General features: G+C 41.0%; 1 protein-coding gene across 1 annotated transcript in view; it reads left to right on the forward strand.

The window, feature by feature from the left end:
- Positions 1 to 27,072, forward strand: part of SEMA3A (semaphorin 3A) — a 308,087-nt gene that overhangs the window by 180,535 nt on the left and 100,480 nt on the right. The window contains exon 6 of the mRNA XM_077469953.1: positions 8,852 to 8,971. Within this exon, the coding sequence (XP_077326079.1) occupies positions 8,852 to 8,971 (120 nt within the window). The remainder of the gene's footprint in view (positions 1 to 8,851; positions 8,972 to 27,072) is intronic.

Below are 27,072 nucleotides of genomic sequence, written 5' to 3' on the forward strand. Positions count from 1 at the left end.
ATCCCAGAAGGAAGCCTCTTCTAAAGATGATGCACAAGAAAGCCCGCAAACAGTTTGCTGAAGACAAGCAGACTAAGGACATGGATTACTGGAACCATGTCCTGTGGTCTGATGAGACCAAGATAAAGTTATTTGGTTCAGATGGTGTTAAACCAGGTGAGGAGTACAAAGACAAGCGTGTCTTGCTTACAGTCAAGCATGGGAAGCTACAGTTCATTGAGGCAACCATGAATGCCAACACGTACTGTGACATACTGAAGCAGAGTATGATCCCCTCCATTCGGAGACTAGGCCACAGGGCAGTATTCCAACATGATAACGACCAAAAACACACCTCTGAGATGACCACTGCCTTGCTAAAGAAGCTGAGGGTAAAAGGTGATGGACTGGACAAGCATGTATTGAGCATCTGTGGGGCATTCTCAAGCAGAAGGTGGAGGAGCTCAAGGTCTCTAACATTCACCAGCTCCGTGATGCCATCATGGAGGAGTGGAAGAGGACTCCAGTGGCAACCTGTGAAGCTCTGGTGAACTCAATGCCCAAAAGGGTTACGAAAGTGCTGGAAAATAATGGTGGGCACACAAAATATTGACACTTTGGGCCCAATATTGACATTTTCGCTTAGGTCTGTACTCACTTTTGTTGCCAGCGGTTTAGACATTAATGGCTGTGTGTTGAGTTATTTTAAGGGGGCAGCAAATTTCCACTGTTATGCAAGCTATACACCCACTACTTTACATTGTAGCAAAGTGTAATTTCTTCAGTGTTGTCACATGAAAAGGTATAATAAAATATTTACAAAAATGTGTGGGGTATACTCACGTTTGTGAGATACTGTATATATATATATATATATATATATATATATATATATATATATATATAAAATCACATTTATTGAATAAGTGAGTACCTTCAAACTAAAGATGGCCATAGATCCTTGAAAATTGAAAAGCGTAGGTACCATCTTGCATTTACAAGAGATGACTGAGCACACTCCACTAGAATTTTGCTTGCTCACATGACACTTATTATGTCCACCTGGGTGGATCTCAGTATTGTCAAGTGATACTCAAAATTGGGAGCCAGCTTATACTGCAAAAAATAATGTTTAAAAGAATGACCAAAGAACGAATAGATGATAACCGCTGACCTTCTGCAAACAGTCTTATTGTTTTCCTCTCTAGAGTATGTTGCCACTTGACTATGTAGCTATTATTGGTCTCTACAATGCATCTTGTTTTATGTGTAAGTGAGAATACATCTGTTCTCCAGTTACATTTGGTTTTACAATTCATCCATTCCACAGACGGTTTCCTTGAAGCCGGTTGTTGACCTTCCTGCTTGAAATGGCAATCATTTCTTTAGAATATTTCACAGTTAATAAGCACAGACTGGTTTCCTGCGAGGATCGTTTGAGTCAACTACTAGCTTTGTGTTTGAAATTAAAGTTCACTGACAAGGAGTTGTGTAAATGGATGTTTAACATTTCCAACCTTACAGTTTATATTAGTGAGTTCTTACAATTCTGACTGACAAAACTGTGACAAAGCACAAAGTCTACAAGCCATCTTATAAGCTGTTTTGATAGGTTCAGTCATGGAGTGTTATCTGTTTCTGTCACTTATTCATATAAATCCTTTGACATGTTTTTTTGACATATTTAAACCTTAAAACATTCATTCAGTTTTAACCCAGTGATTTCAGATGTTATACAAAATATTTGTAATTTTCTTATCTTTTATTTCTTTTTAATTTTTACAGTAATATTCAATATTCACATTTGTTGTAGGTTTATAGTCAAAACATAGAAAACATAAAAACTTGTCTTTTTTATTTTTTTATTTACAAAACTCTCTTCCATAGTGAAATGGAAACATTTCTAAGATGATACAACCTGTTTTTTTTATTATTGTCACTAGCATTATTCTCTAAATAATCAGCACTGGTTCTTTAAAGCAAAACATTAATCTATTACATCTGCACTCTAGATCAGGGTTTCTCAACCAGGATGCGATGGAACTGTAGAGTTCCTCCAGAGGTTGCTAGGGGTTCCTTGAGCAATAAGCAACTTCTGCCTCTTAGATAAGTTTCCACTGACACCATTGATCTTTTTAGCTATCTGTAACGGGGTAATTCTTCCCAATGACCACAAGTATAAGGAAAATTCTTCCCACTGACCATCACACTAACATATTATTAGTTGTAGATATAGTCATTTTTAACAGGGTTTCTTTTAGACTGTAAAGTTGTTTCAAGGGTTCCTTGAGTTGAAAAGGTTGAGAAAGGCTGCTCTAGATGATATATAGGCATCAATCCCCACAACACAATCTCCTAAGTAATCACAATGTTGGTTTAAAAAAAACCCTAATCTAAGAGCCCACTTAAAGTCCATGAAATCTGTGGTCACTTAATGTGCCTAGTGCCATGACTTCCTCACCACGGAGTGGGAGGATTTTTTATGACGTACATGTTGCTGCCAGGGCAAAGTGGACAATTTTTATTAGCTCTCCAATGATGGGAGAGCTTTAGCTTTAACTTGCCTGATGTTGAGATGTACCCATGAAGTACAACCTGTCTTCTCAGTGATTTGTTTTTTTGTTCAGACATTGTTGTAGTGCACGGCCCCATATTTTGAAGCAAGAGAAGTATTCCCAAACACACACATGGTTGGCCCCTTGCATTCAGAAAGTCACAAAGAAAAAAACAAAAAAAAAACACAGGTTTACCTTTGTTACCTTTCAGAATTAGACCCGCCTCAGAACTTTGAATCTTACTGGAAACTTTAAATCTAAGCAGAGAAGAGAGAAAGCTGTGGCTTCAGAAAATCAAATTATAATGGGCCTTTTAGATGGTCCATGGATTATGGCTGAAGTGGATCACATAGAACTGAAATTACTTAATATCTAGATGGGCAGTATTAGATTACTGATTGTTTTTTTTCTCTAAAATGACTCCAATATTCCCAAATATGCAAAATGCTAAAGATTCTGATGGGGATTCTATCACTTGAATGAAAGTTGACAGAAGGGTCTGAGAACTGAGAAAATGTGTAGCTTCATTGTTTTCTACTTCAACATAAAATTATGTTCTTATAGCATTGGCGTTGTGTGTGTGTGAGAACTAAAAAAGGTATGTTGAAGTGTCATGATGGTTAAAATAAACCCTTTGCTTTGCCCTGGATGGGAAAAGTGAACATTCATTTTAAAGTGCTTGTGTTCATTGCCTGCCAATATAGTGTTTTGAGTTTCTCGTAATGTACACTTAGGTCCTTATCCTGGACCCACAATTTTAAAGAAGTATGGCCAAGGCTTTTTTGGCCCTACTTCTCTGATGGCTCACAAGAGTGCATAACAAACCATTTTCAGCCAACAGTGGGATAAAGCCCATTGTTGGTTGATGTCACTCAGCCAGTCCAGGAGCTGGGTTGTTTCCAAATTTGCAGTTGGAAACCTCTCAGCAGCTTGGACCAACAGCTGGCTCTCCCCGCCCACTGCACAGCTCAGAGCTCCAGTGAGTGCTGGAGGGCCAGAGCAGAGAGCCGCTGACTGACAGTCACAGTTCTCTGTTCAGAGGAGGGGAGAATCGCTGGTGTTTGATAGCTCAGTTCTCAGTGTGGAGACAGCGGGAAACCGATGCAGCATTGGATCAATGCTGCATCCACCTAGGTGAGTATAATTTTTATCTTTTTTGGGGAAACCCATACTTCTCTTCTAAAGACCAAATATACACTCATAAGTATACACTCATAACATGGAATGTAACCCAAAACTGCCTATAATGTTGTAAAAATCATATTCAGTTATCTGCTTATTTCTTTAAGCCCTTGTACACACGGTCGGAGATTCCGACAACCAAATCCGTCGGAGTAATTCCGTCTGATTAATTCCGGAAGAGGTCCGGAAGTGATGTTGCATAGACACGGTCGGACTAAGTTGTCGTAAAATCCGATTGTACATAACGTGATGACGTTATTTCGTTACGTCGGGACTACGTTCAGGCTAGTAGCCAATAGCTTTGGTCTAGGAATTTGATCTGAGCATGCGTGGCACTTTGTCCGTCGGAGTAGGCTACACATGATCGGGGTATGTCCGATAGGAGCATTTTGTCTGAAAATTTTACCGGCAAGTTGGAAAACTTGGTCCGTCGGATATTCCGACGGAAACAGTCTGATGCAGACCACACACAGTCGGAATATCTGACAAAACGGTCCGATAGGAAACCTTCTGTCGGAATCTCCGACCGTGTGTACAAGGGCTTAGAGCATTCAGCTGCAGCACCTATCTGACATAATGTAGTTCTTCTCTTCAGAAAATAGTTGAACATAATTCTATCTATCTATCTTTTTATATCTCTCTCTCTCTCTCTCTCTCTCTCTCTCTCTCTCTCTCTCTCTCTCTCTCTCTATATATATATATATATATATATATATATATATAGAGAGAGAGAGAGAGAGATATAACACAAAAACTTTTTTTTTCTTCAGCACATAGCTGGGCAAATATCTGTCTGCTCCTGTACAAATGGCCAGAACATTAAAATACAATGTGATAGTACACTGACTATGACAGCTGGGCTTCCCTCTTCTCCATAGAACAGTAAAGAATTATCCTCTCCCACGCTGGGATGGACAATCTGCCTGTTTACATTATAGATATAAATTGCATGTATTTTCATATATGCAAAAAAATAAAAATAAAGAAACACTGAAGATACAGTTTAAGAAACAATGTAACCATTCCATATTATAGTCTCTATTCTATCAGCTTTCAATGATAAAAAAAATGTATATAGATATCTATATATATCTATCTATCTATCTATATATATATATATATATATATCTGCTTACATCAAGCTTGCATATTACAAAAATCTATAGTAACCAATCAGATTTCAGTTTACTGCAGTTAGATCAATGATAGATGATTGGTTGCTACGGGCTACTGCACTTTTTACGTTGCTCTTTGCTTTATTAAACAAGTGTGCTGGAGTCAAACACTGTTTCTTAACTGACCTTATCCGTTCAGCAAAAGAACTGATCCTTTCATTTAAGTTTCATTGATTTCTTTCTCTTTTTTTCTCCCAGGCGCCTGTAGAGTAAGTGATAACAAAACAGGGATAAGGTTATATAAAGGTTGACCAAAACATCAAAGTCACTTTACTACTTAAAGTTTTTAGTGAGTTTTTTTCTTTTTCCTTAAAATTACCCAGGCAAGGCTATAATTAAGGGTATTTTTGTACATCACAGTGGAACCCACACACGATTTGTTAAGAAGACTGCAGTACTGGTGCATTTTTGATCATGTACCTCATGCTGAGCAAGCAAAATCATTTATAGCACTTGTAATCTTTGAAGTAAATACATTTAATTTAAGTCCTATGTTTACTGTTATGCAGTTGCTAAACTTAATTGCTTTTACACAATTTTCTGTTTTAATTATATTTGCATATTTACTTTATTTCTTTTTGGCTTTTTCAAATTTTAAACTTAAACATTTTAAATTTGTGGCCTTTTATGTAGTTTGATATACAGAAATGTCATAGTTCACTTTACATTGGCACAATCTAAATGACATATAGTATATGTTGAAATGGCCACACTTTTGTGTGATGAAATTATTTGAATTCTTATAACAACAGCACATCCTTTTAAGGTTCGTTAAGTTGTCTTTTGCTAAACTGCTCACACCCTGACACTCTGCTATCTCTAGAACATAGATACAAATTATTTTGTGGTTTAAGATAAGAACTATGAGGGCTAATTTGACTCTTGGACATAACAGGTAAATGTTAATCAAACAGATACAGTATAACCTAACAAATGTAATGGTATATTTAACAGGCAAAAGATATTAACTAAGAAAAGTTCACTGTTCAGTTAAATGCCAAATTATCTAAATATCTAAAGGCTATACCCAGCATCATTTAAAGGAACTTTAATTTAAAAAAAAATGTGTGGCCCAAGACAATTCATCTTCTTCCAATGTGGCCCAGTAAGGTCAAAAGGTTGGACCCCCCTGTTCTAAGCCTTCCCTAAACTATCCACAATTCAGAAAAAAAGTTTTGACTGTACATACACTTTATAAAGTATGGTTGCTTCTGGAACTAATTCATTATTATGTTTATCGTTGTGGGCAATTAAAAACTCAGCAACGACATTTTACTTCAGCTAAGCAATAACCTTTTGCATATGTAAATGCAGGCTGCCATTCCATTGTCATTTTTCCATGAGCACTTTTAAGCAATTCTGATACTGGAAGTCTTCAAAATTGCTTGTTAGGGGCACCCCTAAGAGATCTAATCCTCATCCAAGCAGCACATGGGCAGCAAGAAATCATTAATACCCAACCAAAGACTGACTTTGTATACCAAATATATCCTTTTCTGGTGAAAAATCACCCATATGAAACACTGAAGTGGCTAGAGGTTCTTTAGGTCTATATGAATAAACCAATAAGGTTTACATTAGCCCACAGATGACACAGTTCTTTTCATTCAACCAGTAGGTTGAACAAAGTAAACTGACTTGATTCCCCTATTCACACACTTGATGTGGATGAGGAAATCACCCCGCTGTGCTATTGTAGTCTGATAGTGGGGAGACTTCCAAACCATCAGAATACACTGATCAGTGCCGCTGACTATAGCCGGTGGCACTGATCCAGCAGGGAAAATTCAGCAGGGTGGTTATACAGAAAATGATTAATAGATCAAATTCTGTACAACCTCCATGCCCATACTGTACATCATGGATTAACCACTTGCCTACAGAGCGCTTTCACCCCGTATTGCCCAGGCCAATTTTCAGCTTTGAGTGCTGTCGCAATTTGAATGACATTTGCGTGGTCATGCCATGCTGTACCCAAACAAAACTTTTATGAATTTTTTAGATGGATAGAGGTCTCCTTTGGTGGTATTTTATCACCACTTGGTTTTTATTTTTTTGTTAAACAAATGAAAAAAGACAGAACATATTTCTGTTATAACATTTTGTAAATAAGTATTTCTTCTTCTTCACTGAGGTGCACTGATGAGGCTACAACGATAGGCACTGATGAGGCGGCAATGATGGGCACTGATGAGGAAGCACTAATAAACAGCACTGGTATGCAGCACTGATGGGCACTGATAGGCAACACTGATAGGCAGCACTTATTTACACTGATAGGAAGCATGGATAAGCACTGATAGGCGGCACTGATAGGCGGCACTGATGGGCACTGATTGATGGCACTCATACGTAGCACTGATGGGCACTGACAGCCATCACTGGTAGGCACTGAAAGGCATCACTGGTGGGCACTGATGCTGCACAGTGCTGTTTTTTGGCCTCGGTCCACAAATGGTCCTCTGTCAGAGAACTAATGGCTTTGCATGGCTTGCAACAGGAATGGGTAAAGAGACAAAAGAAAGGAAACACTGCATTGAGAAAGGAGAAGGGAGACACAAGATACATTTTATGTTTTTCATTGTGTTTTGCCACAAGTCCAAATCATTTCCATAAAGGTGCCTTGCACTTTTCCAGGTCTCATAGGACCCTAGCAATGCCCCCAATGTTCAAATAACAGATTTTCATTTATATGCTGTAATGGCAGAATACATGCAAAAAGAAAGAGAAATTTGGCATTCTTTTAATCTAATCTGAAACTCTGTGATTGTGTTTTACATTTCTCAAATTCTTTTTAAATGGGACAATGGATGATAGGTATATAGGAACAAATAGGAATGGAAGATAGGTATATAGGAACAAATAGGAATGGAAGATAGGTATATAGGAACAAAATCTGCAATGATAACCCTAATTATTACCTTTCTAAAAATTCACTTTAAAGCCCCATACACACTATCAGATTATCTGCTGAGTTTTTCCTTCAGATTTACCAAAACCATGTAGTAGAAGGGCCTGCCTGATTGCATACACATTGAAACTCCTAAGGTTTGTCCTCATATTATATGGTTTTGGTAAATCTGAAGGAAAAACTCAGCAGAAAATCTGATAGTGTGTATGGGGCTTAACAGGGCGATTTATTAAAGCACTGAAGACTTAGATGAAGTACAGTGAGCGGACCTGAAGCTTCAAAAGGGTCCAATCATGTGAACAAAAACCTCTATTTTTTCTTATTCTTCTGAAGGTGATTGGATCTTTGGAAGTGCACACTGCACACAGACTCACTATTTCTCACCCAAGCATTGTAACGCCAACTTCTTTTCTGCTCTTCACCTAACTTCAAACCTTAGTAAATCTTTTCCCAAGTGTTAATCATCTTAAAAAAAGATATTCCGGAGGCACATTACTTCAGAAGACCTCATACAGCTATTTTAAAATATATAATTTATTTTTATTTATTTTTTTAGATCAGTTTTCTGTGCACATAATTACTGCAAAATGTTTCTAAAGCATAAAATAATATTACTGCTAAACAAGTTTGAATTAACAATATCCAGTGTTGTAGGTATTCAGATAAGAATTCTAGTACCGTGCACTGTTAGCTCCATACAGATGTGGACTTATGGAAAAGTTTGATATTGGCATTTATGAATGTTACAAGTGACATTACATGGATCAGTTTTTATTTGGTGTTTTGTGGCACTTCAGGGTTAAGTTGGCTCTTATGAATTTACCCAAGTTCTTTATGCTACAGTAGATATCACAGTTCAGAGTATAATAAAAATTTACCAAACATCTGGTGTGAATGAGATTACAGCAATGACTATGAATGAATGGTTAGTATACTATACCTATTTTAGACTGGGTATAACTCAGTGTGCCTTCATGTAAGACTTGCTAGAAATATAATTTAAATGGTTCAAACAAATAACATTTTGCAAATTTTGTTTTATTTCACAGATGGGGAACTATATTCTGGGACTGCAGCAGATTTTATGGGAAGAGATTTTGCTATTTTCCGCACGCTTGGAAATCATCATCCAATTAGAACAGAGCAGCATGACTCCAGATGGTTAAATGGTAAGCAGAACACCTATTATAAATCAAAGTAGATGTGGAAACACTTAGATTTTAGGTTTGGAATGAGCTATACAGTATTGTTAAAAAAAAAAAACTCAAAATGCTTAGTTGCCTATCTTTTTAATACACTTTATTCAAATCTACAGAACTAATGAATTGAACCTTACTGAAAAAAAGATAATTGTATAGCATTTTGATGTTCATTTACATGTTATTTTTGGAATGTCTAGAGGCAAGAATGTTTAGGTTTTGAGTTTTAATGAAGGCTAGCTATTTAAGGAAGGCTAACTATTCTTGAGGTTTGATTCACCAAGGATTCAACAAATCCATACAACAAGCTGCGAACTGTGAATTCCTCTGCTAACTCCATTGAAGTCAAATTTTCATGAGAAAATGTTACCTCCTGAGAGGCTGCTTGGCAAATTATTTCCAAACAAATAACATGGGGAACCATTGGGGACAACCTGTGCTAATGCAAAAAAAAAAAAAAAACTGTAAAAAAATAAATGTACAGTGGCAAAGGACCTTTTTATGTGGCTTTGAGAGCAACATGAAAAAATCCCAAATCATTTGAATTAGGAGTTTAGGTGATGCCTTAAAGATTTACTTGGGTGGCCTCAAGGAAAGTGTACTTTGGCAGCATATTTTGGCTGTGGTTTTGTTTTGTTATCAGTTTTGTTATCAGCACTTCTGTAGTTAATGTTGCTGGATTGGCCAGCCACTTTATCACCGTTTTGTGCTGCAGGACCTACTCGCCTCTCAACTTCCATGGACAACATTTCTGCCTCTCATTTAGGCCCATGTGTTCTTTTTTTGGTGATTGTGCTTTTATTTAAAGTGGTTGTTAAGCCACTGTGTTTTCTTCATATAATCCTCTGTGGTTAATAAATATAGTTGCCCCAGTGTCTGTGTTTTATTAAAAAAATGCCATTCTATAGCTGAATTCAGAGCACCGCTCTGTGATCACATGACTGGCCACCTTTCCGCTCTCTCAATCTGACAGCTATAGTGGGAGGGGCAGAAGATCTGCCACTGATGTCAATTTGGAGGAGAGCAGCAGCTGGTCACGTGAGTGCCAAGAGGCGCTTTGAAATCCGCTATAGAATGACATTTTTTTTTATAAAAAGCACACACACTGGGGCATCTATCATTATTAGCCACAGAGGATTATATGAAAACTTTAAAGTAATTTCACAGCAGGAGGGGAGGGTTGAGCACTTTCACTAGCTGACAGGCAGGGAGGGAGGGGGGGGGAGGAGAGAGCGGATGACAGGGGTTCGTAAACTGACCATGGTGTAATTTTATCAGGGCTCAGCAGCCCTGATAAACCGTGGTCAGTTTACAGGGGGGTGGGGGGATAGAACCAGACAGGATCATCCAGGTATTTCAGGTTATACAGTGGGCCAAATTACACAGCACAAGCACTGTGCTGTATAACATTCTTTAAAGGAACAGGATCCTTTTTTTTAAGGAAACAAACACTTGGAGCTATGGAGAAAATGGCTGGTTGTCTGGTGAATGTAGTGCAAATTGTTTACCACAAAGCAATACAATGATTTGCTGCATACAAAGGGCAGCATCCACGGGCAGTACCTGCCTGTCATTGTCTTTTTGGTTAGGTGTATGCCCAACTTTTGTTATTATTATGGCACCAGTGCACATATATATATATATATATATATATATGTATAATATATTTATATATATATGTGTGTTGTGTGTGTATATATGTGTGTATATATATATATATATATATATATATATATATATATATATATATATATATATATATATATATATATATATATATATATACACATTTAATATATATATAGTCAACCCTTAAGAAAATCAGCAGCACAGTACGTACCAACACCCTCACAGCTGGGCAGCTGGGTACTGCACTGTAGGGGGAGGCAAGGGGCACAGCACACACTCAGAAAAACACCCTCCCTTCCCCTGCTTTCACTTTGCTGAGTGCCTTAACAGTCTGATCAAGCTCCCTCACAGCTGATGTACAGTTCTGCTGAGAATCGGAAAGTTCAGTCTCATCTGCCAGGCATTCTCTACCAGCTGCAAGGGCCTCCTGGAGCATGGGCTGGGTTGTCATTGTGACCCCTGTGACCCTGATAGCTACGCCAGTGCTCCTATTCATTTCAGTGGGAATTTAGTTCAGCATCTGAACCTGGTTTGCCAACCGTCAGTACATTTACAGACAGGTTGTAAAAATCTGTGATTTTTACAACTGCCTGTTAAATCAGGGGCTGATAAATTTGTCATGCTGTGTTGACTTTTTAAGTGTAAGCCAGGCAAATTACTTGTTATGGGTATTGTAGAGTTCCCATGGTGTGTTTATACTGTTTAACCACTTGCCTACAGGGCACTTTCACCCCCTTCCTGCCTAGGCCATTTTTCAGCTTTCAGTGCTGTTGCACTTTGAATGATACTTGTGCGGTCTTGCAACACTAAGCAAATTAATTGTTTTATCATTTTCTTCACACAAATAGAGCTTTCTTTTGGTGCTATTTAATCACTGCTGTATTTTTTATTTTTTACTGAAAAGAAAAACGAAAATTTTGAAAAAAAATAATGTTTTTTCTTTGTTTCTGTCAGTAATATTTGTAAATAAGTAATTTTTCTCCTTCACTGATGGGCACTGATAAGGTGGCACTTATGGGCACTGATTAGGTAGCACTGATAAGGAGGCACTAATATGCTGCACTGATAGGCACTGATGGGTGGCACTGATGGGCATGGATAGGTGGCACTGATGGGCACAGATAGGTGGCACTGATGCGCACAGATAGGCAGAACCGATGGGTAGCATTGATGGGCAATACTGATGAGAAGGCACTAATGGGCACTGAAAGGCAGCAGTGACTGGCATCACTAATGGGCACTGATTGGTGTCACTGATGGGCACTTATTTGTGGCACTAGGGGGCTTTACTGTAATTAGGACACTGATAATCACCATATGACGTCCACCCAGAATCAGAGATGCGCCATCCCTCCGTCATTTGACGGTGGGCAGGCGAGAAGTGTTTAAATATTGGTTGTCTTCATTTTTGATATGCTTTCTGTCATTTCAAAAATGTGATCTGTCAGTTAATTTTCCATGTTTTGTTAGTAAAAAATGCAGCAAGAGGTTGGCAGCACTGATCAAACTTCTTTGAAGTTTCACAAACTGCTCAAACCAAACCCAGGGCACTTTGGCTAAACGCTACACAGTGGCAGGGAGTCCTAGAAAAAAGATAGTGGTAGCTAGTCCCAATTTCTCAGCAGTTCAATCTTTTTGTACAATACTCAGTCATATCTGATTTTTTTAATGATCCTGGCACCACAGGGTCACTTTCATCCAAGAGGTCATCTGTAAAGAAGCAATTATATATTTACCTTCCTGGAAGACCTGATTGAAAAGCTAACTTTAACCATCAGATGAGTCGAATACTTGCTCCCCCCATGTGCAACATGTAGTGACATACAACCTGGTAGGAGGTACCACAGCAACCGAAGGGGAAAGAAGTATTTATCATATCCAGTAGTGTAGAATACTTGTAGGAGCTGGGAAACAGAGTGGCAGCTTTCAATACATGGGCTGCCAGAAAGGCAAGTATAGAAAAGCTTCTTTTAGGCCGCGTACACACGGGCGGACTGTTCGCCCAACCTTGTTCGGCAAACAGTTTCATCAAACAGTCCGCTCAAAATTTGCATGAGCGGACTTGCCCACACACGAGCGGACTGTTTGACGAACAAGGTTGGGCAAACAGTTCGCTCAACTTTTGAAATGAACGGACTCGCCCACGTAAGGCGGAGGCAAATCCGCCCATTTCGAGCGCGTGTACAGGTAGGCGGGGCCCGCGAAGGAGACGTCGCGGGCTCCGCCGCCTGGAATGGGCTTAAAGGGGAACCCCAACGCCGAAAAAAATCGGCGTGGGGGTTCCCCCCAAGTCCACACCAGACCCTTGCCCGAGCACGCTACCCGGCCGGCCAGGAAAGGGGGGCGAGCGAGCGCGCCCCCCCTCCTGAGCCGTACCAGGCCGCGTGCCCTCAACATGGGGGGTGCCTTGGGGAAGGGGGGGCCGCGCGGCCCCCCCACCCCAAAGCACCTTGTCCCCATGTTGATGAGGACAAGGGCCTCTTCCCGACAACCCTGGCCGTTGGTTGTCGGGGTCTGCGGGCGGGGGGCTTATCGGAATCCGGGAGCCCCCTTTAAGAAGGGGGCCCCCGGATACCGGCCCCCCACCCTATGTGAATGAGTATGGGGTACAATGTACCCCTACCCATTCACCTGTGAACTAAAGTACAATAAAAAACACAACACAGAGAAAAAATATTTTATTGCACAGCCGGGGGTCTTCCGTCTTCGGGGGTCTTCTCGCCGGACTCCTCCGCTATGTGTGTGTAGCTCTTTTGCTAGCGGAGGAGTCCGGCTTTCTTCCTCCCCGCCGCCGGCCTCTTCTCCCGACTTCGGGGGTCTTGTCCCCCTCTTCGGTTCTTCTGCCGGGCCACCGCGCCTGGTCCGGTGGCCCGGTCTTCTGTCGCCGTCTTCCGTTCTTCTGTCGCCGCCTTCGGTTCTTCTGCCGGGCCACCGCGCCTTCTTGTAGCTCTTTTACAGGCGGTGGCCCGGTCTTCTGTCGCCGCTGTCGTCGCCGCCGCCGCCGCCTTCCGTTCTTGTTCTTCTTCTTGTTCTTCTTCTTCTCCTGGAGATGTTGACTCGACGAGCTCTCCGGCCGGAATGCCAGAGCCGCGCTGTGCGGTCACTTATATAGTGACAATGGGGCGGTGTCACATGGTATATGTCACATGGGTTGGTCACATGGGTTGATGTCACATGGGGACTATGACATCGTAAGGGGGCGGGGTCACCATGTGACCAACCCAAGTGACATATACCATGTGACACCGCCCCATTGTCACTATATAAGTGACCGCACAGCGCGGCTCTGGCATTCCGGCCGGAGAGCTCGTCGAGTCAACATCTCCAGGAGAAGAAGAAGAACAAGAAGAAGAACAAGAACGGAAGGCGGCGGCGGCGGCGACGACAGCGGCGACAGAAGACCGGGCCACCGCCTGTAAAAGAGCTACAAGAAGGCGCGGTGGCCCGGCAGAAGAACCGAAGGCGGCGACAGAAGAACGGAAGACGGCGACAGAAGACCGGGCCACCGGACCAGGCGCGGTGGCCCGGCAGAAGAACCGAAGAGGGGGACAAGACCCCCGAAGTCGGGAGAAGAGACCGGCGGCGGGGAGGAAGAAAGCCGGACTCCTCCGCTAGCAAAAGAGCTACACACACATAGCGGAGGAGTCCGGCGAGAAGACCCCCGAAGACGGAAGACCCCCGGCTGTGCAATAAAATATTTTTTCTCTGTGTTGTGTTTTTTATTGTACTTTAGTTCACAGGTGAATGGGTAGGGGTACATTGTACCCCATACTCATTCACATAGGGTGGGGGGCCGGTATCCGGGGGCCCCCTTCTTAAAGGGGCTCCCGGATTCCGATAAGCCCCCCGCCCGCAGACCCCGACAACCAACGGCCAGGGTTGTCGGGAAGAGGCCCTTGTCCTCATCAACATGGGGACAAGGTGCTTTGGGGTGGGGGGGCCGCGCGGCCCCCCCTTCCCCAAGGCACCCCCCATGTTGAGGGCACGCGGCCTGGTATGGCTCAGGAGGGGGGGCGCGCTCGCTCGCCCCCCTTTCCTGGCCGGCCGGGTAGCGTGCTCGGGCAAGGGTCTGGTGTGGACTTGGGGGGAACCCCCACGCCGATTTTTTTCGGCGTTGGGGTTCCCCTTTAAGCCCATTCCAGGCGGCGGAGCCCGCGACGTCTCCTTCGCGGGCCCCGCCTACCTGTACACGCGCTCGAAATGGGCGGACTTTCCGAGCGGGAACAGTCCGCTCATTTCGAAAGTACAGCGGACAGGCCCACACACGGGCGGACTGTTCGCTCAAACACAGTTTCAGCGGACAGTTTTTCGGAATTTCCGAAAGACTTTGTCCGTCCAACTGTCCGCTGAAACTGTCCGCTGAAAGCCCACACACGAGCGGACTGTCCGCCCAAACACTGTTCAGCGGACAAGGTTGGGCGAACAGTCCGCCCGTGTGTACGCGGCCTTACTGGTGACCCCTTGGCAAAAAGTGACTCTGAGAGGCAGGGGCATTTTCACATTGCAGTCACTCTCTGATCATCAGTGAGCAATAGAACAGCTGCCCCTTCCCCATACCCACAAACTTCCATTGTGTTCTCCAGAATGTATTCTTATGCCCTGCACACACGGTCGGACATTCCGACCACAAAATCCGTCTGATTTTTTCTGACGGATTTTGTCTGAAACTTGGGTTGCATACACATGATCGGACAAAGTTGTCTGAAAATCCGATCGTTCGGAATGTGGTGACGTTTGTTGCGTACGACAGAACTACGTAGAGGCTAGTAGCCAATAGCTTTGGTCTCGTAATTTGATCTGAGCCTGCGTGGCACTTTGTCCGTCGGAATTCTCTACAAACGATCGGAAAAAGTCCTGCTCTCAAATTTTTTCCTTCAGAATTTCTAATGAAAAAAGTCAGATAGAGCCCACACACAATCGGATTTTCCGACAATATAATCCGATTGGACCTTTTGCGTCAGAATTTCCGACCGTGTGTACAGAGCATTAGGTTTTTGTGAAAAGAACGTAAGTGAAAGTCTTTATATTGATATGTTTTGGATTTAAGTCTATCATGGAAACTCTACCGGCCAATTGTTGGCCCTATACTGCAAAGCAGGTGCCTCTAAAACACACCGAATTTCAATATTCATCAGATATACACAAAAACTCAACTTCAGAAAAACACAGCAACCAGCAGGGCAGGAGACTTGCTTTTTTTTCTCTGCTGCAGTTAAATAATATTTCCAGGTCTTCCTTTGCTGCCCTTAACATGCAAAATAGGAAGCAGCATGTGAGGAGCTCATCTCTCTGTCACTCTGTTTTCACCAGCATCTCTCCCAGTCTTAGCCCTGTTGTACAGGGACTGCAAGTAGGTGATACCTACTAAAATTCAAGCACTTATACTGCTTACAATAAAAAGTAAATTTAATGACATATTGATGAATACAGAGTTGTGTTAAATTGGCCCTTTTATACTTGTCTGGCGTTTAGCTATGAATCCTCTCAACTTTGAAGCTTAAGGGTGACAGGTGGCTTCAGTCTATCTTCTCTACTTGATTGTAATAATTCTAAATGCAAGCTGTTTTGCTCCTAAGCTATATATTGAATGTCAGGCTGGTCTTGTCTATGTGTGTGGTCAAATGAAGTAGTGATTTTCTATCTTCTTAGTTGTGGTCAAAGGATATTGGGGGTTATTTACGAAAGGTAAATCCACTTTGCACTTCAAGTGCAAAGTGCACTTGAAATTGTACTGAAAGAGTGATTGGAAGTGCAGTCATTGTAGATTCGAGGGGGACATGCAAGGAAAATAAAAAAACATTGCATTTTAGCTGGCACATGATTGGATGATAAAATCAGCAGATCTTCCCCTTATTTCAGATCTACCCCTCAGCTCTTCAGCGACTGCACTTCCAAGTGCACTTTCAGTGCAAAGTGGATTTGCTTTTTGTAAATAACCCCCATTGTCTTGTTGGTGTCCTTGTGAGATTACTACAAATCATATTCAATTGTTAATATATTTATTTTTCAACTGTGTTTTTGATGTATATTTTCTGATTACTAAAATATATTAATGAATTTCTTGGCATTGCCAGCCTGACCAGTATCTACTTAAACACATCAACTATACTTGAACCATCAAGATTTGAACTGTTTTTTATTACAATGTTATGTACCATTTTCAACAATCTTAATTGTTATGTTCTCTTTTGATAAAATAACAAATTTATGGATAAAAAAAAAAGAAATACAAAAAAATCAATGATTGTGGGATATAAATCTTACCATCTTCAGTAAATCATCATTCAGACCACCACATTGAACCTTTATCTGGTGTTCAATGGAGATTTACTCTTGATAGGGTAATTTGAGTTCATGTGCATGGGGGAAGTTAAGAATCTTACCAGAAGGAAGATGTCATGACAATGCATGTCACTATGGTGTGACTGGCTTAACTGACATAGCTTTGTAAAGATCTCCTTCTGTGAAAATAAGGCCCATTTGCAAATTAATTAGTTGCTGGCGGCAGCCTGATAGCTGACCTAAAGTTTTTAGAATGGAAAAACAATCGGATTAGTGTGTGCTTTACAAAAAGCCATTGCAGCATTGGAGTGCTGTTTTTTCCAATCTACTGAAGACAAATTGAAGGAATCTCTCTTGCTATGGAGAGGCAGCAATGAAGGTTAAGTGTGAAATAACTATAGTAACAGAGAGACAGAAGAGCCCTATGGTCCATTGAGTTTGACCATCCCACTTGATTCTTGCTGCACTGTGTGTGTATACAATACAGCTGCAAATGGAACCCCACATGATATGCAAATGATCCCTACATTCATTAGCTGGTTACAAAAAAAGATGCTAAAGAGGTTTGACTGTTGGATACGTCTTCAGAAATTCAAATGTGATGCCTAGTCCATAGTACGTCTGGGTTTGCAATCAATGTTGTTTTCCATGTCACAGTATATGTGAGGACAAGTTATATACTTATGCCATGTAACATAAACAATTTCAATATTAGTAATCCTTAAAATGCGTAGAATCATTTATTACAAAGTACACTTGCGCAGTATATTTTATTTTACCCTGGTATTTCTTCTTTTTATCAGATCACCCTTCTTTGAACATCTTTTGCTTTTCATTATCCTGTTGTACTAGTAACATATAGGGGAACTGATTCTATGCAGTCCTAATAAGGAAGTATATAAATTCTACTAATTAAAACAGTGATGTCATACCATCTTAAGAAACCTTAATGCATATGTTTTTAAAGGTATAACAAATTTCAAGGTGCTCCATTTCACAGTTATCCTAGAACATATCAACCCAACTGCACACATGAGATCAGACTTTTTTTTATTATTATTATTATTATACACGATTTATTTAGCACCAACTGTTTATACAGCGCTTTACAATGTATAAGGAGGACAACACAATTAAAGTACAATACAAAAGGTACAGGAGGGCCCTGCTCGTAGAGCTTACATTCTAAAGGGAGGGGGTGATGGTACAAAAGGTAATAGCTGCAGAGAATGATTAGATGGGGGTGGCTCGGGGACAGTTGTTAGGTGGGTGTGGGATAGGCTTCCCTGAATAAATGAGTTTTCATTTATGAGTTTTTAGGCTACTTTCACACTGAGGTGCTTTACAGGCGCTACAGTGCTAAAAATAGCGCCTGTAAAGCACCTCTCCTGTGTCTCCAGTGTGAAAGCCCAAGTGCTTTCACACTGGAGTGGTGCTCTTGCAGGACGGTACAAAAAGTCCTGCAAGCCGCATTTTTGGAGCACTGTAGGAGCGGTGTATTCACTTCTCCTAAAGCGTCCCTTCCCATTGAAAACAATGGGGCAGCGCCGCTAAAATGCCGGCATAGTGCTGCTGCAGTGGCACTATGGGGGTGGTTTTAACCCTTTTTCGTCCGCCAGCGGGGTTTAAAACCGCCCTGCATGTGGCCGAATAGTGCCGCTAAAACGACAGTAAAACGGTGCTAAATATAGCTCAAAATCCCCTGTCATACTTCTCCTGCAAGTACTGTCACCTTTCACTAATGTCTAGCCCAACTGTGCTTTATCTTAATCATGCCACCTCACTGGCTGAATTGTTCATACAGCATCAAAATACCATTATTAGTTATAATTTATTAAGGCTGTTTCTTTGTATTTATAGGTGAAATTTGCTATAACTGGTGCACACATAATTTTGTGCAGCTGTGCATAGTAAGCAATCAGCTTCTTATTTCAGCTTGCTCAATTACACTTTGACAATAACTCCTAGAAGCTGATTGGTTTCTATGCAGAGCTGCACCAGATTCTGTATGCATCAGCTTTAGTAAATCTCTGCCATAATGACTTGTTTCTCATATAATATCTCCACCATTTCATTTATGTTGTAAGCTCTAGATGGCTTCTCACCTTTTGGTTATTAGTTAATATGTTAGGTCTTGTTCACCCCAGGTTCAATGAGCTCTGTTGATCATCATCATTGATTGATGCATGCTCAACACAAAATATAAAAAAGCAATGGTTTTCTGAGTGCTTGTTCACGCAGTACATGGGTGTTGCTGTGCATTGTGTAAAAATGCAGAGTTGCTGACACATAGACACGCACGTCAACGCATCACATGTGCTATTATGAAAAAAAGTACAATGAAGCTAAAAGAAGGAAAAATATAAACACTACAATGTATTGTAACAACCAACCACCTATCCTATACAACTCACACCAGCACTTCCATTATGCAGAGCATAAATCATGGGTCTTCAAACTATGGCCCTGCAGTTGTTCAGGAACTACAATTCCCATCATGCCTAGTCATGTCTGTGAATGTCAGAGTTTTACAATTTCTCATGGGATGTGTAGTTTTGCAACAGCTGGAGGGCCGTAGTTTGAAGATCCCTGCCATAAAGCACAACGACTGCTGTGAAATGAACAGACTGTTAAAATACACCAGCCAGGCAACTGGGCTTTTACGAAGGAGGTTAGAGATGGTAGTCCATATGTATCTATTGTAACAGATGTATGACAATCCTTGTATGTTTTTATTTGTGATTTATTCAGCTTAAAAATGATGCAGAATATTCTAGAGCTATATACTGCACATCAGTGTTCATCAACCCTGTCCTCAGGGCCCACTAACAGGCCAGGTTTGCAAGATAACTGAAATACATCACAGGTGATATCATTTGCTGCTCAGTGATTGCAGCATTCTAGTCTGCATCTCCCCAAGGTAATACATAACATCTTGCCTGTTAGTTAGTAGGCCCTGAGGACAGGGTTGATGACCACTGCTGTACATGACCTGTGTACTGTGAACAGCAAAATGCAAAGATATTCACTTTTGAACATTGTCCTAGTAATTTATTGTGGTACTGCAACTTTATTTTATTATTTGAACAACCGGTTTTTACAAACATTTAACCTGGCCATAGACAGATTGGAATCCAGCCATTCCAGCAGAGACTGGTTCATTTTTGATCTATGTGAGGCTGTCCCCGTCCAACAGGCAATCATTACATTGAATTCTGTTATATGGACAAGCTGGACCCCCTTTATCGATCTGCAGCTGCTTATCAGTGTATTTTAATTCAGAATGCAATTTTTTTGGGTGGGGGATTCCTTCATCCACTTCACTTTAATGGATGGAGGAATCTGTTTGTTTTTTTCATTCAGACTGCTGGCTGAATTAAACTATCTATGGCTAGCTTTACTGCTTTTGTAGTCATCCTACTGTTACTATAAATAATTTATTAATCACTTATTTTTTATGATAGTTTGTATACATTGCAGAAAATAAAGTTTGGCAGGCCGCAGAAGGTTGTATAGCTTTTTGTCAGCTACACTGTTGTTCACCATATAAGTTGGTGTTAAATCTTTGTGGAGGTAGTAGTAATTTTATAAACGTCATGAAAATTATGATACCCCAGGACTGCAAGCATTAAAAATCACTAAAGTTATAAAATATTAAATAAAGTGCAGCACTAATACTGTTAAAATTGTGTAGGTGAAAAAAGACTTAAAAAAGGAAAACTAATGAGGAGTCCCAAATGCACAGTCCATGTATGAAGAAGGAAGATGAAAAAAAAATCTGTTCTTCATATAGATGTAAAAGCCACAGGTAAGGGGAACGGTTATGATCCTTCTCACCCAGGTGAGAGTAAGAGTAAGTACCGTATTTATCGGCGTATAACACGCACTTTTTTCCCCTTAAAAGCAGGGGAAAATCGTGGGTGCGTGTTATACGCTGATCCCCCGAAATTCTGAGCCTCTGGGTGGCTTCCGGCTCTTCAAGGCAACTTTCGGCTGCCTTCGGCCGTTCTCGGCAGCTTTCGGCCGTTCTCGGAAGCTTTCAGTCGCCTTCGGCTCTTCTCGGCGGCCGAAAGCTTCCGAGAACGGCCGAAAGCTGCCTGAGAAGAGCCGAAGGCGCCGGAGGCCCGCCGAGAACTACCGCACACCGCCGAGATACACATTCGGCTCTGTATCTCGGCGGCGGCATTTTTATAAAATAAAATAGACACGGCTGCAATGGGGGACAAGACTGCAATGGGGGACAAGACTGCATAAGGCTGCAATGGGGGACAAGACTGCATAAGGCTGCAATGGGGGACAAGACTGCACTGGTGGACAAGGCTGCATAAGGCTGCAATGGTGGACAAGGCTGCATAAGGCTGCAATGGTGGACAAGGCTGCATAAGACTGCAATGGTGGACAAGGCTGCAATGGTGGACAAGGCTGCAGATGACACTGATGGGCATATAAATGTAAGTTTTTTTTTTCCCTTAAACTCCCCTCCTAAAAGTTTTTTTCCTTAAAATTCCCTCCTAAACTTGGGGTGCGTGTTATACGCCGACGCGTGTTATACACCGATAAATACGGTAATCCTGCTTACCAGCTTCCCCTGATCACTATAAAATGGTCTCACCAAACACAGGGAAACATGTCTCCCCAGAATTGTTTGGTAGAGGCCAGGATCTCTGAGACTTATGCTTCCAAGGCCAGTTTTAAAAAATCCTAGAGCTCTAATGCCACGTTTCCTTCCCATGAGCTTTTTTGCTTAGACCTCTTAGGAAGGAAGCATGGCATTAGAGCTTCAGGATTTCTTAAAACTGGCATTGGAAGCATAAGTCTCCGAGATCCTGGCCACTACCAAAGGTTTCTGGAGAGACCTATTTCCCTGTGTTTGGTGAGAGCATTTTATAGTGGTCACAGAAAGCTGGTGAGCAGGATTACTTAAGTCTTATATACATGATCGGATTTTCCGCAGACAAAACCTCAGACTTTTGTCCGAAGGCGTGTGCCTGGATATTTTCTTACATACAAACGGCAATGAATTGTCGGCCAATAAACATGAAGGTAGTGATGTACTACATGGTTTTTCAGCTCTTTAGTGCCACCCTTTGGGCTCTTTCTGCTAATTTTGTGTTAGTAGAAGTTTGGTGAGTGTTGAGTCGCATTTTTCATGTCATGCTTTTCAGTTAGCGCTTCTTAGTTTGCGCTTTTCATTTTATGCTTTTCAATTAATTTCTGAACAGCTGTTCATCAACCACACATGTTGAAGAATCCATGGACGTCCTCCCAGAATCTTGCTCCCGTGTGCCCCCTGGGGCGCACACCCAGGAACATCCATGACTCCATGACTCCTCCGTACCCGGCGCATCATGGATCACAGATCACGGCCGCTGATAGTGGCTGTGTATCACGTGATCACTTGTAAACATCATGAAACAAGTTCCTCCCTCCCCTCTCTTTACCAATTGGTACAGTGAGAGGGGAGAAGGGGAGAGGGGGTGAGATGGCAGCAGCACTGTGGGCTGGATGTGAAGTGCCCACAGCACTGCTCAGTGCCAATAATCTGCAGTACTCTGCCAATACTCTGCAACACTGTGCAATACTCTGCCAATACTCTACCAATACTCTGCAACACTGCAATAATCTGCCAATATTTTCCAATACTCGCCAATACTATGCCAATACTCACCAATACTCAGAAAGCTCTATTTGTTTGAAAAAAGTACAGAAATTTAATTTGGGTACAGTATTGCATGACTGAGTAATTGTCATTCAAAGTGTGAGAGCACCGAAAGATGAAAATTGGTCTGGTTAGGAAGGGGGTTTAAGTGCCCAATGGTCAAGTGGTTAAGAAGCAGGACACATGCATGAGGCTTTTATTTTATTTTTTGGTTGAATAATAATGATTTGATTTGTTATATTTTCCATAATTTTTGGATGCATAGAATGCACTTTTTGGTTAAGTTCTATTGGCAGATAGCTTTTTTTAATCCACAATAAAAAAATTGTGTAGGATAATACTTGGCTATGTGTTTTACTTCAAGTGAGAGTTTGGAAGTAGGCAGTAGGCAGTTACATTTAAAAAAATGCAATGTAAAATTACACCAACATAGTTGTGTCTTTGATCTTAAAAACTCCGGGATAATGGTGTTGTGGTAACTTGCCCCCCCCAAAAAAAAAAAGCATAATAATATTATTCTTGATATCACTAGAAAAATAAAAACATTTTTTTGCAATAACTCCATCAGTATCACCAGCAAAGAAGCTTCATTATTAGCCTATTAAAGAAGAAGAGAATGTGCGCTGCATTTCGAGATTTCATAATTTGCCATGTCACGATTGTTAATTCTCCATTACGAACACTAGTTTACAAGACCGACCACTTCTGGCTCGTCCTTGCTTCCGAGCATGTGTGTTTTTACTGTGGACTTTTGTCCCGACGGACTTGTCACACACGCTCGGAAAATCACATTTGTCCGTGGAAAATTTAAAAAACTGCCATCCAACATTTGCCTACGGAAAATCTGACAATTGTCTGATGAAGCATACAAATGGTCGGATTTTCCACCAACAGCCTATCATCACACATTTCCCATCATAAAATCTGATCGTGTGTATGTGGCTTTACGCTCACCTGGGTGTAGAACAGGATTTAACTTATGTGAAGGATCATCACCTTTCCACTTATCTGTGGCTTTTCCATCTATATGAAGTACACATTTTGGTTTCTGCTTTCTCCTACATACATGGACTGTGCATTTGGGACTCCTCATTAATTTTCCTTTTTCCAGTCTTTTTTTCACCTACACAATTTTAACTGTATTAGCGCTGCACTTTATTTTTTTGAATTTATAGCTATTTAGTTTGTATCTGGCTTGCAGGTCCTAGCAGCTGCATCTTATATTCTATATATCTAGCACAGTGTTAGCCTTTGGGCTATAATTTTTTGTCATTAAAGATCACTGTTTTGCTAATTATTTGCAGCAATTTGCAATAGAAGTTAATTAAATGATTTCTTAAAGTAATTTCTTTGTTCTAAAGGAACCAATCACAACTGGACTCATGATATCAATATTCAATCTTTAACTATTATAAGGATGCACGTCAAGGGGTCCAAGGCACCTGAAGCCTGACATTTTCTTCCTTGTAACTATGACTTCAGTCAATGTGCTCTCAGAAGGTGTATACGGTCAGGAAGATAACAAGCAGTGATTATCAGGCTTAGGGGAACCTCTGACCCCATGATTGCAATGGTGACAGATTTCTTTTTTTGATTCACTTCCCTGTATGATCATTTATTCCACAATAAAATCACTCCACAATATTAACCAAGGACGGTAATCTCTTCAAAGAACATGTCTGGGAATTCAGTTCAGGGAAGGCATTTTGACAATTGCAGTTTAAAATGAACTGCTCAATAACTCTTTCAGTCTGAAAATTGTTCATTTATGGCCATTATTTTATTGTTTGGAATAAACCATGTAAAGAGCATTTTCAAAGTTCTGTTGTTAAGTTAATGATGCGTTAAAGATGAAAAAGTGTCTAATGTTTGTAAAATGAGTACAAACACACATATGTTCTTGTTTAGGCATTTTGCAGCATTAGCGTAGGTATTTTGCTCAGTACAGTTGAAAGGCTCTCAGACATGCAATGCACTGTTGATGTCTGGAGGTTCCAAACATAAAATATAACTTAGGCTCAAATATGACATAATATTTTACAACAGACTGAAAGATAGACAGACTAAGTAAGGCATGCTGCTTTCATCTGATCTTAACTCTCCATGTTTCTGTTTCTCGTCTTTTTAAGAAAAGCATTGCTTGTTTGTTATTCCTTGTCAAGAGCTGATTGTATTGGTCGGACTTTTTCTTATTTACAGTGTTTGATGCAAGCCTTATTTTACTGTACGTGTGTACATGTATATATCAAAGAAAATTTGTACAGCAGGTTACCATTTAACCACTTCAATACAGGGCACTTATAGCCGTTCCTGCCCAGGCCAATTTGCATCTTTCAGCACTGTCGCACTATGAATGACAATTGCAACGCTGCACCCAAACAGAATTTTTATAATTTTTTTTAGACGGATAGAGTTTTCTTTTGGCGGAATTTAATCACCACTGGGTCTTTTATTTTTTTGCTAAACAAATGAAGAAAGACTGAAAATGAATTTCTTAATTTCTGTTATAAAATTTTGTAAATATGTAATTTTTCTCCTTCACTAATGAGGCTGCACTGATGTGCACTGATAGGCTACACTGATGATGTGGCACTGATGGACACTAATAAGATGGCACTGATGAGGAGGCATTGATATGCAGCACTAATGGGCACCAATAGGTGGCACTGACAGGTGGCACCAATGGACAACATTTATGGGTACTGATGAGCAGCACTGATGCTCACTGATAGACAACACTGATAGGAAGCACTAATGGGCACTGACAGGCATCACCAATGGGCAATGGAAGGCAGCACTGATGGGCACTGATTGATATCACTGGTGGGCACTGATTGGCATCACTGGTGGGCATTACTGGTGGGCACTGACAGGCATCACTGATGGGGCTGCACTGATAATCATTGCACTGATTAACAGATGTCCCCACTGAGGAAAGCCGCTTATCATCTCTCCTCTACTCACGCTCTGTCAGCGTGAGGCAAGGAATGCCGATAACCGGCACTTCCTATTTACACTGTGATCAGCTGTGATTGGAAGTAACTTGGAAGTGCTAACCACTTAGCCACTAAGCATTGTAGGGGCAATTTAGAAATGAGTTAAATCACCAGCATGTCTTTGGAGTGTGAGAGGAAACAGGAGTACCAGGAGGAAACCCATGCAGGCACAGGGAGAACAGGCAAACTCCAGGCAGGTAGTGCCATGGTTGAGATTTAAACCAATGACCCTAGTGCAGATAGGTGGAGGCGCTAACCACTTAGACACTAAGCATGGTAAAAAATGTAAAACATTTTACACACTGTGAAGGTAATTATTTTATGTGTTTTTTTTGTTAAAGCTTTAATTGGGATTTAACCTCTAAACATCATGACACTGAAGAACCTATGCTACCAGCTTTTCAAATAGTCACAGTTTGTGGTGGTCTTAACAGACAGATAACAGTAATTGGCAGGATGCAGGCAAACAACTAGCTTCCCCGTTTTGGCTAGATAGTGACTTGCTTGCAGTGAATCAAGTTGCTGATCAGCTGTCAGGTAGTGTATGACAAATCCTTAAACGAGTTCTATGGTCCCAGAATACACAGTATTCTATAATACAGTAGAATACAGTTTTCTACAACTTCCTGGATTCCCTGCATGCTTTGCAACTTTTCCTCTACTGTTTATTTTCATAATCCAAGGACTACATATCCCACGGTACCTTTGAGCCTGCAAGCAGTGATTCCTTTACTGATCCAAACCTCCTGAAACTCCTACTCTTAGCATCTCCTTAGTTCAAAAGGCAAGCTCTGTGAGATATGTGACACAGCAGTGCACACAACAGTGCCTACTCACAGAACATAGTGAACACAAAATGCATGGAGGTGAATGTGCGGGGATCCTCTCAAAGTAAGTTCACAAACTTAAGGATTCTTCTGATTGATACAAGTTGGCCAGAAATACTTGACATTCAATGTGAAAATGAATATAATAATTTTACATTTTGACCATAGATCTGTTTAGTGAAAGCATAACTAATGACACTAATTCCAATTTCAGCAAGCACACCCTTTCTAACCATCAGTGCTTGCAAACCGTAGTCTTGCGACTGTCTTCTGACACTAATAAATGTGCTAGTGGATGTGAATTGCTTATATGAGAGTTTGAGTTTTACCAAACTATTTGGGGTAAATATATTATTGAACTATTTATATCACTGAAAGTGAAAGAAAATCCCACATTTTGAGTTTTAACCTGAACAGGAGTAGAGTGGAAACAGATTTCGGTAACTACCATGGATTTCCCTAAATTTTCTGTTGTGGCTATGGAACAAAAGTGAAGGGAAATCTGCCTAATGAGACACCAATGGGAATAAAACCTGCAGGTGTTATAATCCTCCCTTATGTTATCCAAAGTGTAAAACGTTTTTGCCTTAATTTCTAATGTAAGCAAGTCCAACACATTATGTACCCACTAAAGTAATCCTAATCTTCAGACTAAATATAGCTCTTCCATTTGTACAC

The sequence above is a fragment of the Lithobates pipiens genome, unplaced genomic scaffold, assembly GCF_037356315.1.
Source record: "Lithobates pipiens isolate NorthernLeopardFrog02 unplaced genomic scaffold, aLitPip1_a1.2 Scaffold_8, whole genome shotgun sequence".
In the NCBI taxonomy this organism is placed as follows: domain Eukaryota; kingdom Metazoa; phylum Chordata; class Amphibia; order Anura; family Ranidae; genus Lithobates; species Lithobates pipiens.